At 40.6% G+C, this 18,015-nt stretch overlaps 1 protein-coding gene across 2 annotated transcripts in view; it reads left to right on the forward strand.

Moving 5' to 3' along the window:
* Positions 1-18,015, forward strand: part of celsr2 (cadherin, EGF LAG seven-pass G-type receptor 2) — a 64,304-nt gene that overhangs the window by 25,614 nt on the left and 20,675 nt on the right. For both annotated transcript variants that reach the window (XM_067587323.1, XM_067587324.1), the window contains exons 3-5: positions 7,025-7,247; positions 13,832-13,947; positions 14,071-14,159. In XM_067587323.1, the coding sequence (XP_067443424.1) occupies positions 7,025-7,247; positions 13,832-13,947; positions 14,071-14,159 (428 nt within the window). The remainder of the gene's footprint in view (positions 1-7,024; positions 7,248-13,831; positions 13,948-14,070; positions 14,160-18,015) is intronic.

An 18,015-nucleotide genomic window follows, 5' to 3' on the forward strand; every position in this document is an offset into this window, starting at 1 on the left:
TATGGAACTGTTGGACCGTGGGTGTTGCCAGATGGTAGAAGGGAAGAAAATGAAAAAATATAACAGCCATCATCTTTGCTACTCTTCAAAAGGACAGAGTGAATGATTCGGCTCGGCTGAGTCATTCTGCAGACGCTGAACAACAAGATGTTATCCAGCTTCAGTTCTCTTAAAACACACAGTGTGAGCAACATTTCGTATGAAAATGTCTGAAAAGCAGCATCCTGCATGTGTTTGTGGTGATAATTCACCAGCTGACCTGTCTCCCTGTGATGAGAAAGTCTTTTTTTATCTTTTCTCTGGTAACTCTTTCAGAAATCAAGAATGCATTTGTGGGGTTTTAATGTGCAGACGTGTTTTTTTTTTTTTTTTTTTGGAACAGTAACTGATGGATGTTTACGCTCCCATTTTCATATCATCTCACACCAGTGTTTGAAATTAACACCTGCCAAGCACTGAAAGCCACTAAAATGTGTCTGAGAGATGGCAGGAATAAACAAAGTGATGCCAGACACACAGACTGTTTTAAATTAGAGCATTTGCATGTTGCTGTTATGTTCAGTCTCTCGTCTTTGCATATTTAAATTCATCCATAATATAAAGGAACCTGATTATAACACCAAAGAACATAGAAAGGAAAAGAGAGACATATATTTGTGAAAATGCTGAGACTAAAAGTTCTCTTTGACAAACAGAACAAGATCCATTAGTAGCTGATCTGGAGCTTTCGGTCATGTCACACAATCTCCCTCAACAGATGCTGTCATATGCAGACATTCAAATGTCCATTTTTAAGAAAAGCAACATGTACAGCTCCTTAACAACTGGCCAACTGCATCTGCTGAAGAAGATCATGTGATTGAGTTGAAAGCTCCAATCGAAAGAACCCTCCTTATCAGTGTATCTCTATAAAGTGTTTCAGCGTGAGATGTAATGAGAAGGTTTGATTGCAGATACAGCTCGAGATCATGTTATTGTGTTATTGATCATCAGCGTCATTATAAAATTTCATAATCCTGAGCTACTTCTTGCATCAGCCAAGACTATTTGCATCTCCTTGTCATTGCAGGAAGATTCTGTGTTTGAACAAACTGAGTCTCTGCTGTAGTGAAAGCGGAGCTCAGTGCTTTTAGAGTATCCGGAGGCATCTGCCCACTCAGGTGGAGCGGTGATGCTCCCCTGTAACCTAGCAGCCCAGAAACACCCATTCAGGTACAAACTTCCTCTGCAGGAACAGTTTGATCATATGGGTGTGTTTTATAGTTGCACTACATCCTTTGTAAAATCTCTTTTATCCAGTTATGAAGAACTGAACACTGCTGATTGTTTAGTGGTCTGATAAATAAGAGCTGCTGTGGATTTTCGGTATTTATGTCTGCAGCAATGTGAGGCTTGAATTTCAGAGAGTAACATAATTATTAAGACTATTGATTTTCACGAGTCTGCTTTGTTTATTCTCTCTCCTCTGGGATCAATTTGCGTTATGAACGTGGCTAAAAGATTAATAAAATGCTACTAATCCATTTTGCAGATAAATAATCTACTTTTTTTACTTAATTTGACAAAAACAAGAATAATTTTGCTAATGTGAAGGCAGAGGTGTTAACATCTGAATTTATATTTCATGTGATGAGATTTGCTTTAATGCTTGCAGTCGATTTTTATAATTTGTGGCAAGTGGTGTTTGCTTTTCTTTTAATGTATAAATTAATCTAGTCACACATTATATTTATGAGAAGAAATCAGCTCATCTGCAGTTATATACAGTTTATGTTCAGTATAATGTTTGCATATGATTAGGTTTATTAACTAAAAAACAAAAATTAATTAAAGCTGTAAGCAGCGATGAACAGGTCCTCGAACCTCACACATGTCAGAGGGAGTGGCACCCGGGGTATCGCTACTGGAGGTCTGTTGTAACGGCTCTGAATTTTCAGTATTATTGGACACTTCCTGTTGGCCGTAGACAATACTACATAAGTGAAATATTAACACAGCAACACATTTACCAGAGGGCAACTGACATGGATATACATTTTCATGAATATTGGACATTGCATGTAGGAGATAACGATCACTTCCTGTGTCCACTACGTGGCGCTAGCGAACACCCACTAATTATCATGTGTAGACTACACCATGTAAATTTAATGTAAATAGGATGATGTGTGTCACATAAGGCTGACTTCCTGTTGTCAGTAGGTGGCGCTATGACCATGACTCAATATTGACATATAGTTCTGTTCAGGCTGGACTTTTATCAAACATGAGAAATTTGGAGCAGATTGGACGATGTGAAGTGGAGTTACAACAACTTCCTGTTTCATATTTTCGGAAAAACTGACCGGCATGTCACGCCAAGGACGTTCCATTCAAAACTCAAAAGCTTTGCAATTTAGCATCAAAGAAGGTCTTTAGATGTCACCTACCAAATTTGAAGTTGAATTCAAATAATTTTTTTTTTTAAATTGAATTTGTAAAGTTTCGTGAGTTTTCTAGCACCGCTAGCACCTCAAAAATGCTAAAAGTAATTAGGGGGCACTGTAGAGCCAACATGCCACACCCAGACCCAATTGTGATATCAAATCGAAATACTATATACGAGTTCGAACATGGGTGCAAAGTTTTGTGAGTATTTGCTCATCTTAAAGGCCTCAAACAAGTTCGTAAAATTAAATCCATGCCATACAAAATCTAAAATGGCTGAATTCCGGTATGGCAAAAAAAAAAATCAAAAAATTATGCCCAAAATGATGAGAGCAATGAGTCCACTGAAATTCATGAACATCCAAGAAAGTTTATCCCAACATGGCGCTGCGTTTGGGACCACTGGGCTCTGGCACTGTAGAGCCCTAAAAAGCACAGCGCATCTCCTCCTGTCTAAATAAAAGCAGGATCTCTGAGGTGTTTGTGCAATTTGATGCCTTAATGATTCATGCTGGCAGCAAACAGAGAGTGTGGGCACTGAGAGGGACTTATAGAGGGCCACAAATAGAGCAGAGGAGACGGGTTTGAATTATTGATCAGGATATTCTGTGGATTTGTGACTGTGACCCCCCCCCTCCCCACCCTGCTGCTCCACTCACATGGGCAGATCTCAAAGGGTAAAGGAAGGCAACACCATGTCAGAGCTGCGTTTTACCTCTATTGGTACAACACAGGGCAGTGTGCTGTCACCTTTGCTATATATTTTACACACAGATGTTGTCGCAGTAGATATCCTGGACACCATATAATTAAGTTTGCAGATGATACCTCCTTGTTTAGCCTATTGGAACAGGATGAAGTCAAACATGGTCCAGTTCTTAATGACTGTTGACTGGTGAGAGACCAGATTTTAATCTGAACACATCCAAGACCAAAGAACTGATTTTAGATTTTAGACGTGACGTTCCACCACCCGCTCTATCAGAGGATCAGAGGAGAGGAGAATGAGATGGTGATGGAGTAAAAGTATCTTGGTCTTATTATAGATCACAAACTCCCCTGGGACCGATGTGCTGATGCTATTTTTAAGAAGGGCCAACAGCACATTTACTTTCTTAGAAAGCTGAACTTTTTTAACACTGATAACAAAATAACTCTATTTTACAAATCTTTTATCGAAAATATCCTTTGTTATTGTTTATTGTCCAAAATCACTCACAAGAACAAATTAGGAAAAACTGTGAAGACCTGCAGGAAAATCGTGAGGGAGCAGCAGGCTGACCTGAACCACTGGTACCTGAACAGGCTGACTGAGAAGTCAGACAAGGTCTGCATGGATCCACTTTCAGTATAGTTCCAGCCACTCCCTTCTGGTCTGAGATATAGATACCCCAAGATCAGAACCAACCGAGCAAAAAACTCATTTAGTCCCATGACAATAACTCAATTAAACAAGATGCCGTAGCCATGGAGAGTCTGGGGAAATACACAGACTAGAGGATGTGGAACACATGGATACATAGAGGATGTGCAGTTTACTCACTGTTTACTTTTATTATAACTGTTGGTATACAGTTATTGACTTTGATGATATTTATGATAGCTGCAGTGAATGATCTTGGACTATTGTTTTTGTGATGATTTTCTGATGTGCTTTTAATGTGTTTATATGTTCTGTGCTGTACCACAAATTGCCTCTCGGAGGACATTTAAGTTTTCTAAGTCTAAGTCACCTGGCAACGCAAAGCTGCTGTTCAGGAGCACCTGTGGTGGAGACGCCCCACAGGGAATAACTGAACACTGAGAAGCATTTTATCAGGTATCAGTGAGGTAAATCTATCTAAATTTGCATCAAACTGTACTGTTATATGTGTTTTCTAAGTCCTGTCATCCCAGTATCTCTGTTCATTACATCTGTTTGCTGTTGCAATATTTGACCACCGCGACAGCTTAAAGAAACACAGGTACTTTATTGCCTACAGCGAGTTACTGAATTAATAACGAGGCAGACAGCGCTGTAACAGAAAGGCTTTATTTTCCTCTTCCAGCTGGCTGGCCAGCACTCCCAGTTTGTCATCAGGAGGCATCAGTAAGAACATGACAGCAAATTGTCACAGGCTGTCAGAGCAGAGCAGCTATTCTGCTCCATTTTGTTGCTTTTGAAGCAGAGTTGCAATGAGACACGACACACTGACTTATTACAACTTTTATACCAATTTTGATTTAGGATGCTTATAAAGTTGCCACTAATGCCTTCATCAACGGCCAAAAAACAATTTATTTATGCCTTACAGATCGTTATAATCCATATAAAGCATAGATGAAAAGACCTTTTGTTATGCCTGGGTGTGTCTTCTTCCCTCATAAATAAAACCTACAATAATGACAGGTTGAGGGTTTTTCTACTTAACAATAAACCTTCAAGCCCACAGTTGTAAATGTCTGTAAATCTTTAACAAAACTTTCTGCCCTGATGCTCTGCAGCTTTTCTGCAGGAATTGTGGGGTCAAAAGTTCATGGGAGGAGTGAAACAGACAAAACAAACTATGTTGACAGAGGAAAGGTTTTAATTTAGGCAGTAGTACAGGTCAGTAAACTGCAAAGCATTAATTAATGATTTTTTAACATTAAGTAAAAATCCTTTGTAAGTTATGTATGCTTTGTTGAAAACTGCAGCTGAAAGTTTAATCTCTGTCCTCTGAGTGAAGTTTCTTCTTCTGTGGTCTAAAATAACCACTTCAGATTTAAAAAAAGCATCATAATCAGTTACTTTATCGTCTCAACCGGCATCTTTTGAATGTACTTTGAGTCGACGCACCCCTACAGCAGAACTAAAACTAACTTTCAGCAGAGCGTGAAGGGAGTGATTAATAGTCAGAGTAAATAAAAGGCCTGTGTGTCAGTGGTGCTGGATAAAGATGTGTGTGTGTGTGCCAGTGTTACAGTAGTGCTGCACACAGCGGAAGTCTTCCACGCTGCTGACTGAGTGGCTTTGACACAAATTCCAGCTTACGCATGGGAGCACGCAGTTTCGCCTGAGCAACTGCTGCAGCCTCTCATCCGGACGATCCAGACAAATGGCACATGTGAGCTTGGACCGCGGTGGCCGAGGAGGATGATGAAGGCTCAACAGGGACAAACTCTCACTTTCTGCGGACGTCTCACTCGCTTTCCCTTCATATTGATCACTGTTTGATTGTTGCATTCTTGGCCTGAGGCGACCTGGAACCTGTCTCGCTCTGTCACTCACAGTTTAGCATAATGAGATCGATGCTGCGGGTGTGATGTGTGTTGGTTTAAAGTAAATCTCTCCGTCATAGATCAACTTAATATAAATTTACAGAACTTGTTTGTGATTCAATAATACACAAATGTCTTTGAGTCATAAATGATGAAATTTAACTTGTAATTTAATTTAATGTAATTTGAACGCATTTTGAAATTGTGATTTGAAGGAATCAGATTTTGGACTGTGTGGTGTTTTATTTTAGCTCTGGTAATAAAAACGGTTGTGAGTGTTGGCATAGTGATATCAACAGAAGTACAAACAGACAAATCACTTGTTTGAACAGTTTGAACTTCATGTACCTTTAGCTGATGTTTCTTTGGAGTGGTTCCCTACATGAAGGAGTCGCTTGATAAATCTTAGATGATTTATGTTCTCCTTCCAAAAAATATAAAACTTGAACAATCTTAGAGAGAAAGCTCAGTCTTGGGTTCTACTGCTCAGAGCTCACAGACATATGCAACCTTTTATGGCTGTGAATGAGGGACAAAACATCAAAATAGATTCACTCTGGAAGAGACTTTCTGTAAATCAGTTTTTGATTAATCGCAGTGTCTGATAGGTTGGAGACAACTATTTATTTTTTCTCTCAGGTCAACCGTGTAATGTCCTGGTGGCTTAGACGTATACGGTTTGATTCTGCACCTCATACCCCTCTCTCTTGCTTTCTTGGTCTCAACTGTCCCTATCCAATAAAGGCAAAATGCAAACAAAATAATAATAATGATAATAATATCTTTAAAAAATGAGTCCTTGTAAACGTGAACTTATGAAGTGTCTGTTAAGTGTGATCAAGCTGACAGTAATCAACATGAGTCACCACAGTCGGCAGAAACTGCAGTGATTTTGTTTGACACTGTCTGAATGCATAAACACCTCCAACTGTTTCGAGCCATCATGTTGTCCCTCTGAATATGAATACAGCACAAACTGCAGCCTTATTCCCAGAGGGAGTCATGCTGTGTGTGACACAGAGGAGAAAGAAAGATTGAAACTGCAGTCGAAAAGAGAAACTAGTGCTCGTCATTTTGCCTGTTTGCCAGATTTCCTCTGATACACTTTGTCAACGTTGTCACAATTTATTTTTCTTCTAGTCCTGTATGTTTAAAACAATATAGTTGTGTCTTTCACAGTCACTGATATGAGGTGGATAATGTTACACTTACAGTATAATGACACATATATGACAGCTGCAGTCACAGAGAGAAAAAATATATCAGTATGAGTCCCTGATGACTGTGGTGATGCTGCCTGTCACAAACAATATTAATCCTCATTTCTCTCCTCCTCCACCCATCTCTCTGTTTCCAGGAGAACGCTGCGAACTGTCATCCCGCTCCGGCCGCTGCGCCCCGGGAGTCTGCAAGAACGGCGGCTCATGCGTGAACCTGCTTGTCGGCGGGTTCAAGTGCGAGTGCCCACCGGGCGGCTACGAGAAGCCCTACTGTGAGATGACCACACGCAACTTCCCTCCACACTCCTTCCTGACCTTCAAGGGCCTCCGCCAGCGCTTCCACTTCACCCTCTCTCTCACGTAAGCACCTTCGCCTCCCCGCAACAAGCTGCATCACCTGCGCCTTTCAGTAATCTGTGAGTCACTCCTCATCCACCCCCACAACCCACTTCTGCATTCGCGCTGTCCAGCTCTCACCTCTACTGAAGTATTCTCCCCCTACCTCACATTTATGTAACCGTAATGGTGTTCAATAGCAATAATGGGATCACTGAGCAGATGAACAGCCATCTCCTGTAGAGCCACTTTGGTGTCAGATTATAGAACCTGCGCTATAAATACAGAACCGCTGCTAAAACATATTTTACATTAGAGGTGTGCATGTTGTACTGAGGTGCAGCCTGTGAGGTGTGTGTTGGTGAATGCTAAAAAGAAGGAGACTTGCATAACATGAGGATGAGTGAGCCTGATCTTCTTACAGTCAGTGTCACTGGTCACTTTGAGCTGTGAGTCAGCGCCCTTCACTACAGTCTCCCTCGCCAAGCTAAAGCCTGAGAGACATGATTGGCTCTCTGTGTCAGTCATCATGTACGTGTATGTAACGTTGTTATTGTAGTGTGGGAGTCCTAGTCATTTTTTAATAGTTAACTTCCCTTTTATTGTCAGCGTCAGGTTAGTTTAAGTAGTTTTTTTGGGTAGAATGTCAAGTATTTGTTTAGTTTATTAGCCACTTTAGCAGCGTGGCTCTTGAGATGGTAACATCAGTCTGTCAGTCAGTTCACCACTTTGGTCCAGACTGAAAAATCTCAACATCTAGTGGTTACTGACAACATTTCCTCCAGCGCCACCAGCATTTTGACATTTTTGATTTTTAGTGAAATATCTCACTAAAAATTGTTTGATTGGCATGAAACTTGCTATAGACATGTCATGTTTACCCTCGAGTGAACTGTATATATCTTTTCATCTAGCATCCACAAATTTATTTGTACAATACTTTGGTTTATTTACGTAAATCTCTGCAAAACTAATGACATTCCCGTTGTGTTTAGCGCTAATTAGCAAATGTTAGCGTTGTCAACACACTAAACTAAGATGGTGAACATTATACCTGCTAAACATCAACATGTTAGCATTATCATTGCTAGCAATGCTGTTTAGACTCTTAGGCCTATTTGTTTTCAGTTCTGGTTTTCTTATTTTCTGTGTCCCTGTAGCAAATATAGTCCCTGTATTCTGAGAAGGGATGTTACATTTTAATCTAGCTGTAGAGAAAAGTCAAATCAATTTCATTAAATAGCCCAAAACAACAAATAGGCTTTACAACTTATATCCTTAGACCCTCAAGGAAAAAGTCCCCTAAAAAACAAAACAGCCGCACATGTATTGCGTAAGACAATACATCACAAACTCTTCTTAAATGTATTTGCCTCGTTCTCCTCTTCAATTCATCTTTAACTATTATAAAGGTAGGGGCTTGATTGCATGTTACACTAAAGGAAAACACTTGCAGACTCAAAAGAAATCTCAGTTCAGTCAATTTTCAGACAAGACTTTTCTCTGAAGAATTTATGACATAAGAAGTGCAAACAGCGATGTCAGTGAAAGCGCTGGCAATTTCCCTGAAAGCTGGAGGTGCTATTTCATGCCGTAATTAGCATTTAGTAAAAATAGCAAAGATTTGAGCCCAAGGTTCCTTCTCTTTCATACACAGCACAAAAAGAAAAAGCCAACCTGCCACCATCTCATGTAAATTTCATTACTTTGGTTTTGAAACTAGACAAGATAGTTTTAGTCGAGTCTTTTTCAAGGTTTCATTTCTGTTTTTATTTCACTTTATGCATTTGCCTCTAGTTAGTTTTTCTTGCACCAAATGGTTCCACGGAGTGTCAGAATTTATTATTATTTATACATTTATTATTACTAATTGTGATGCAGGTGAAGCAGGTTGAGGCTGAAATTGAAGCTGAAGGTGGTTGATCATTTGGAGGTGGATTTTGAAATGAGCAGATGAGCTGTGAATGCTGAACACATGCAAAGACAGCAGGAATCCTCCACGTGATGAAATGTAATCAACGATAAAAGCCGTCCGTTCTGTTTGATATCTGTCACAACAAGTGACAACAAGTATCACCTCTCGCATGGTATCACAGGGAATGTGTCCTGCCATTTTGCTGTACTTATTGTGATGTTTGTCACTTTAGACGCGCTTGGCAGGGGTTGACACTCACAATGGCTGCCGGTGGAAATAATATCTCCCTTGTGAGCCTTATGGGCTCGGCCCTTCCTTGAGCGAGGTTCAGATGACAGCCTTTTTTGATGGAGAACTGCTCAGACCAGTTTTGAAAGCGGTCTACATTTCATTGGCAGGTCAAAGAAGCTGTGAAGTAGCTGCTGTGTAAAAGGTGCCGATACTCAGAGCTCGAGGCAGGTGAGGTCAACAAGTAGCTCTGTTACCTGAGCCTGCACTGATCAGGTTTCTCTCAGAAAGAGCTTCTGTTATGATGAGCGGCTCAGGATGTCTATCTTGTTTACTCAAGAGTGACGGCTAATTTTAGGTATCATTCTGTCAGATATTTGGCTGTGGAGCTCTGCAATTAAGGATTAGATTTCACAAAAAAAGTACAGAGTACTATGGGATTAGCACTGCATCAATTTAAACAGATTATGGTGATGGATCTTGAAGTTTCTAATATTCCGTGTGACTGAACTGATGTGTGGGTCAGGTGTGGGTCACGGTTCAACCTATACAAAAGTCTACAGCCATGCTTGCAGCTCAGTATGCTAGCATGCTCGCAATGACAATGCTAACATGAAGATTAACAGGTATAATGTTCACCATGTTCACTGTCTGAATTTAGGGTTAAATGTTTGTTAATTAACACTAAACACAAAGTACAGATGAGGCTGATGGGAATGGAAATTGTATTACATACATTACCTTTATTATATATATATATATATATATATATATATATATATATATATATATATATATATATATATATATATATATATATATATATATATATATATATATATTGTCTATATATTGGTCCTGAGATGAAACAATTAGTCGATTTAATTGATCAGTCAATTTACAGAAAAATAATCTACAGTGATTTTGATAATTGATTAATCATTTAAGTCATTTTTCAAGCAGAAATCAGACTCTCTCTGGTTCTAGCTTCTCACATGTGAGGATTTGCTGCTTTTCTCTTTAATATCATTGTAAACTGAATATCTTGAATTTCTTCAGCAGTTGAATAAACTAAAACCAATATGTCCTTGTAGGGCTTTAGGAAATTGTGATTCTCACAAATGTTTATTTTTCCACAATTTTCTGACATTTTACTAACCAAACAATTGATCAATTAGTTGAAAAAGTAATCGTAAGATTAATCAATAATGAAAATGATTATTAGTTGCAGCCCTAATTTGGTCATAAACCAAAGTATTGCTAGTGGCGCTAGATCATTAAAGAGTAAGAAGTTAAAGAGTAAATCTGGCAATTTTCTATATTTCTCTTATTGTCAACAAATCTCATGTGCAGAGCCAAACCAACAATGAACTCATCCTACTTACAAGTATTGTGTGTGTATCCAAAGCCTGATATATTGTATTCATCTGTGCCATCAAGCTCTGTTGTCCAAAAACTATTAAAAATACAAAAATGAGTCACACTGCTGCTCTGGGTGACATGTTCCATGACCATGAAGAGTTTGGACACATTAGTTTGTTTAGTCCAAAGACTAATAAGAACAATCATGTTTTCAGTCTCCTACATATCACGACCTCTTGGCTCTGTACTAAAGTTATTTACAATGTACAATGTAGCGATGCAGCACCTATGTGTAAGTAGGATGAGTTCGTTGTTGGTTTGGTTCTACACATGAGATTTGTTGACAATAAGAAAAATACAGAAAATCGCCAGTTTTACCCTTTAAGGGATCACCAAAGTCATTATAATTCATCCTTAGGGGAATGTGTACTAAATTTAACAGTAATCCATCCAAGTAGCTGTTGAGATATTTCCCACAAAACCACAAATGTAAACCTAATAGTGACACTAGAAGAAAAGTCAATGGATCACCAAATTCATTAGGATTCATCTTCGTGGAAACATGAACGTCTGCACAAAATTTCACAGCAATCCATCCAGTAAGTTGGTGAGATATAACAGTCTGAACCAAAGTGATGGACGCCAATAAGTGTTTCCTTGAACACATCCTCTTTCTGTAGCCTTACTTCACACTTACATGTTGTAAAATCAATAGAGGTCTAATTTTTTTCCCTCCCTGCTGGACACATCTCATGCTTTTCAGCGTGTTATCATAGCGTGACACGGTTCCCTACATAAGGACAGACTGGTTGTTATTTTTACTGATGGGTGCCTAATGTGACACGCAATGATGCCAGTTGAGTCAGTGTTTAGTTCCAGCTGATTACTCTCATAGCTCAGAGGACTCAGGGGGGCAATGTGGAGGAGCCTTTTAAATCGATACGTCAAAGACGAGAGGGCTGCTGCGGAGTAATAGACTCTGGATTGTAATACTAGTTGACGTTCTGTATTTTGCACTGAATATATAGAAGCCGTCGGACTGCTCTGTCTGTGTTCTGTCTCTACTTTTATCATCAGCTGGAGCATCGGCATCCTCTTTCCTCCGAGGTCATGATTATCCTTTTTCTCAGTAAGCAGGTCAGCGGTGCCGTGCCCCCTGGCTCCTCTTCAGCTCAAGAATACTGCACAAACAGCATCACATACAGTAAAACCTCAGACCCTGAGGACTAAATGAGGGGTTGGGGTGGGGGGGCGGCTGCTCATGTTGTCTGAGAGCATCCATAGAAATCTGGAGTTGTGAATGACATCTCTTCTTTAAAAAAAAAAATAAAAAAAAACAGCTTACATGGAGGCTGGAGCTGAATTCAGGCTGAGAAAAACAGTTAATGCACCAGAAAGTCACACTAATTGATTGTTTCAGAACCAGATTGAGATTGATCTTTTTGAAATAATGATTAATTAGTCCTTTTGAGGAAAATTTAAGCTGCATGTTAATGGAGTAAACAACCAGAAAACACAGACACTAGTAAGTCTCACATGCTTTTCAGTTGGCAGATGTGCACAGGAGACTCATTGTTTGGTCCCCGGTGGGACTGATAATGAATAAATCCAGTGGTTAGTGCTTGTTTTTTTTCATTATAACACACTTTCACACATGCCAGTGACCTATTTCCACAAGATCAGATTTACGACCACAGACCACAGCTGACAGGTAAAATGTGATATTTTTAAACATGTGCTCCACCGCACAGTTTGATGCCAGGTAGAGAGCGAGGCACCGTCGGCGGTCTGGTCCCAGAGTTGAAATATGTGCATTCGGATATATTAAAATGTGCATTAATATGCGAAGATCATTAAACAAGGCACTAGACACTTTGGTTTCACCATCAAGAAGCAAAAAGAAATGTGAAACTGAGGTTGTGGTTACAGCAGTGGCAGCTGTCTGTGTTCTTCCTCTATGAGAAAATATATGTTGAAGCTGTCATTGTCATTACTCTGAACTGTCTTTTCCTACGTGCTTCTTCTTTACTTGCGGTCATGCGTTCCTCCGCGCTGCTGCTTTGACATTGCCCTAGTTTTCTAGTCTCTGTTTTGCAGTGTGTCGTTTAATGTGGCTCAGTGATGTCTATTCACAGCGTGCCGTTTCCGTATGTCTTGGCTGTGTCATTGGTCGTATCTGTGCTGCAAATATGACTCTTTTTTTTTTTTCTTTTTCTTTTCTCCGTCTTGGCCTTGCACTCATGATTAACCTCATTATTTGTTCAGTGATCTTTGCAAAAGCTCAGCATTGTTAAATCTTGATCTCATCCTCACGACTGTAAGTTACATGGCGTTACTGTGTGTGTGTGTGTGTATAAGAGCAGTCCAGTGTGAAAGGAAAGCATGTTGAATGTGAGGGTATAGTTGTTCTTGGGTGTCTTTACAGTATGGATATTTTTAAATAGGTCAAACCCACTGCCCTCTTTCTTTTCTCTGTTAACATGAAATACGGCGAGCGGCATCTGCTTTTGCACAGCACTCATGTCATCTGGTATCCTTATGTTATATGTCCTTATGGCTGATGTTATTCTATATTTTTGTTACTTTCAACAAATTCCATGAAAATACTTTCTCTCAACACTTTATGATTTTTCTACCCTGTTTCTGGCACTTTCTGTTCACTCTTACTGAAGATGCTTTTTAAATATGTAGTTTAATGTTTAGAAAAAGCTCAGTCATTCCCTAAAACAGCGGGGCACTGTCGTTTTTAGGAAATGTTACTTAAACTGGAGTGAACGGGGCATTTTTTTGGTGACTATTTTCTGGGGCGGATGAATACACATTTGGAACTTTTGTGAGTATTTACAACAACAGGACGGTGTATGTGGTGTATCCCAAAATAGAAAGCAGTGCACATGTTCATAGCAATGAAGGAAACTGTCATCTACACTGACGATACTTGTTAGAAGGACAAACCAGTGGTTGTTTTGGCCTTTTTGTGGGATTTGTTGACAGTTTTAAAAAAAGAAATGTCATCAGCCTTCCCTCAAATAAATATGTTATCAGTGATGAGCTTATGCAGTGAATAAAAACTAAATAGAATAGTTTTTTGTCTTTTTTTCAGATTTGCCACCAAAGAGCCCAACGGTTTGTTACTCTACAACGGCCGCTTCAATGAGAAACACGACTTCATCGCCATGGAAATCATCAATGAACAGATACAGCTCACCTTCTCTGCAGGTAGGACAGTTATTGGTTTATTTATCCGTAATCACTATGATCCTCTGTGAAATGTTTTTTCCCCTTCATATCATTTTTGGACAAAGTGCTGTGCAGTAATTCACACCTTTGATTGCTTTCCAGGTGAGACCAAGACTACGGTTTCACCGTTCGTCCTCGGAGGTGTGAGTGACGGCCAGTGGCACATGGTGGAGGTCCACTACTACAACAAGGTACGACTCTGAATATATCATGAGAACATATATATATCTAGAGACTGGTTTATGATCAGCAGCCACTTACTGGTACATGAGTGAAGTTTACCTGTTAATTTCCTTCTTTTAATTATACAATAGCTGACATGCCTTTAAGGTTAGATCTGTCTGCACTCATCAGGTGTGGCAGTGTGATACCAGACATACTGAAGACATGCAGAGTTAAATCAGGTCACAAGTTTCACCCACTATAGACAACAGACAGTGTAGACAACTGACATACTTCCCCATTAAAAAAGCTGTTGTTTAAGACTTCCATAGAGGAATAACTGTAGTGGGTGTAAACCAGAGCGTAGACTGGAAACCCTGAGCTGTGTAAGTTTGCTGTTGTGCCTCTTCAGTGCTGCTGCTCTGTCAGACTAAAGAATCAGTGCTGACAGGCTGATGATCTGGAAGAGAGCCAACGTGCCAACTAGACACTGACGGAGGGAGAGACTCAGACGAGAGAGGGAGGGGAGGGGAGGGGTGGTGATTGACTGAAAGCCACAGAGCGTGTTATTACAGACATGCTCAGATCGGACTAAATATGTTTCGACTAATACATTTCTCTTTACGAGCATCACAACAACTCAATCAGTGAGGAATGTATGGAGCTGTTTGTCTCTGTACTTTCCCACTCCCACCCGGGACACACAACACACAGGATGTCACATTTTAGTCTATTGAGGAAGTCACTTTGCATCATAAAGATGTTGCCAGGCAACATCCCCGCCGGGAACATTTTCTATTCAGTGTCTATGATAACACGGCCCTGTCAGATTTTAGCCAGCAGAAGTGATGAACGGGGAGAATCTTGTCGACTTTTGGGTGTAAACTTGTTGGTTCTTTGCCAGCGAGACATTATAGTCTCATTAATCAAGTCGGGCACAAAATCTGATGAGTCTCTGATTCTCTTATTGTTGCTCTGACCTGGCAGTTTTCTATCTGTAGGTGTTTGAGTATGACTTTGTCCTTTCAGTGTGAGGATTGCGTGTACAGTACCAGCACTAGAGCAGATTTTCTGACAGTTACATGTGTCGTCATCATATTGACTACACAACATAGTTTTTGTACTAAACATCTCCAGTGTGTCAGGCTCCTTCTCCAGTCGTAGCTGAACTAATCCTCGCCGCATCCTGTGAGTCGCTGAGGTAGAAACGTGGCTCCTCCCTCTGGAGGTATCCCACGGTGGCCCGCTCTGACCCGTCCCTGTCCGCAGGGGGTGGGGCAGGGTGAGGCGGGGATGGGGAGGGGGACATTTTAGATTGAAATGTGGCTTTCAGGGAAGTGGGGGACTGTGGAGAATGGCAATGACCGCTGCCTTTGTGTTAGGCCCGGCTTCCTTTGGGACCATGGGCAGTGAATGATGCGGCCCCGGGGAAGGTGCCCCTCTCTCTCTGTTCTCCGACGAGGACAGAAAAGCGGAGCAGGAGAGGAGCGAAAGGAGGGTAAAGAAAAGCAGAGAGAAGTATTGACTCGGGCTTTGAACAGGGACGCCGCGCTTCAGGGCCGACCCCTCTTGTTGCTATGGTTTTTCCAGTCAATCTTAGATCCCATATTTGTGTTGCTCGCTGCCATGCTCCTCCCCGCTCAACTCCTGTCAACCTCTGTGACAGGGAACTCATATTCCCATAATCCCCTGTAGCGTCGGGTGAGAGCGGGTGTTTAATGTGGTCCTGAGCAAATATGTACGTTCCAATCAGCGCTGACAGGACGGGGTTTTGTGCGGCAGAGAGACGTCCTGACAGACAGTCATTAATGGAGAGTCAACAGCCGTGACTGATGACAGCAGAGGTCAGTGAAAGGAGCGTCCAATATGGAGCGTTGCCTGTTTCAGGCCTTTCACAGCGAAGGGAAAACCGTGGAAAAGAGCATGTCGGATGATTTCACCTTTGGCAAATTCACACGGCATGTTTGCTTGTTTCATCATCAACAAATTTGCAACAAATTGGCCTCAAAGAGCATCAACTGGAAAAATAAAAGCCACCTCCTGTGTCTGTTTCCGTCTGCTAAACATTTCAGTGTTGGATATTGAGGACAGGACCTGTTGTACTTGACTGACAACTTGTCAAAAATAATTTAACACTTCAAATATCTTGGTACAGTTGTGGACTGCCAGTTGAGCTCTGAAAATACTAACCGTATCTCTGAGAAAAGCACGTCTTCATCTTCTTAGGTGACTCATCAGCTTTCCAGTGAGTCAGTCAACATCCACTTGACATCATGGTTATGTCACATGATCCACAAATTGAGGAGTAATCTGGCTAGAATGTTTGGAATGGACAACAAAATATTAAAATATATTAAGATGTTAAAATAAAATATTTTTGATGGAATAATTGGACATTTTGGGAAATACACTTATATGGTTTCTTTCCTGGAATTAGATGAGAAGCTCAATATCACTTTAAGGGCTGTACAGTAAATGTACAGCTACAGCTAGCAGCTAATTAGCTTAGCTTAGCACAAAGACTGGATACTATGAGAGTATAGTATCAATCCTCTCATCTAACTCTCTGCAAGAAAGCTAAACAATAAAGTTTTATTCTATCGCTCTTTTCTATGTCGCACATATTTCAGTAATACAACAACAGCACAGTGAGATGTTTCTGTTCCTAACCCTAACCCTTCTGAGGTCCCTAAAACATCCAAAAACATTTTTTCAGTGACAAGATATATACACACATAGACATATAAAACGGATTACTTCTCCCTTAGGTGTTTTATAATCCCCCTATAATTACTTCTTTCTTATTTTACCCTTCTTATATTAATTTCTTTTTCAAAGTCCATAACCAACACTCTCAAGCTAGCTTGAGCAGAAACTTGTTGCTCGTGCATATTTGAGTACTCACACAGTACCGATGGCCCCTAACCGAACCCAAACCCTAACCTCCTGTCTCGAGTTGTGACACAGTTCATGTGAGGTGTTGAGAGAAGGCAGACAGATGAAGGGTTATAATCGGCCTCATCCTATTCATATTACTGACACGCTGATCCCAAGACACAAAGTGAGTGCAGGAATTTAACGAACTGCAGCCTCTCAGTTACAGAGTCACATTATTAAAGGCTCGCAGAGATTTAATCTAATCTGCTCAATGAAAAAATCATCTGAGAGAAATTAAATGGTGGCTGTGCCTTGGACTTAAATTATATTTGTCATGACTGTATTGCTTGACGAAGTGCAGTTTGTATTAATAAAAGTCCTGTGACAGAGCCGCTAAAGACTGTGTGTCTATAGCTGGGCGTCGCTTCTCCGAGCTTTTAAATTAAGGGATCAGACAGCCAGCAGAGACATGAGGAAATTATCATTCCTGAGGTTCAATCTATTTTAGTTTAACCTCACAGAGAACTAAATAGCCAGACAATAAAAACAGACACCTTATGTGTGTATTCAAGCCATCAGTAATGAAGCCCATTCTTCATATCATCTCTGCACATGAGACGAGCTAATTCCTGCTAAATCCCGTCTGACCAGCTGACAGCTCAGCAGCCCGTCCACCCCGCAGGCGGCCGAGTCGGTCAGCTGTGTGAGGGCGGTCACTGCAACACCAGCTCGAACCCACACTTAGGGTTAATATGAGCTCTACATGACCTCAGAGAAGCTGCCCGGTTTGAAAAGAGGTCGTGACCTTTTATTGACAGGATCATTATTCTCTCCCCCGCAGACCCCTCCCCCTTTTGTTGCTCCCCCTCATTGATTTCTCAAACAATGAAGAAGATCCTTTGTCAACAGGCATGATGTCCTGCAGAGAGCAAGCCCTTCTCGTGTGTGTTTGTGTGTGTGTGTGTGTTTGCATGTGCGTGTCTGCCTTTAGCTCTAGCTGTTGTGATA

The sequence above is a fragment of the Thunnus thynnus genome, chromosome 4, assembly GCF_963924715.1.
Source record: "Thunnus thynnus chromosome 4, fThuThy2.1, whole genome shotgun sequence".
NCBI lineage: Eukaryota > Metazoa > Chordata > Actinopteri > Scombriformes > Scombridae > Thunnus > Thunnus thynnus.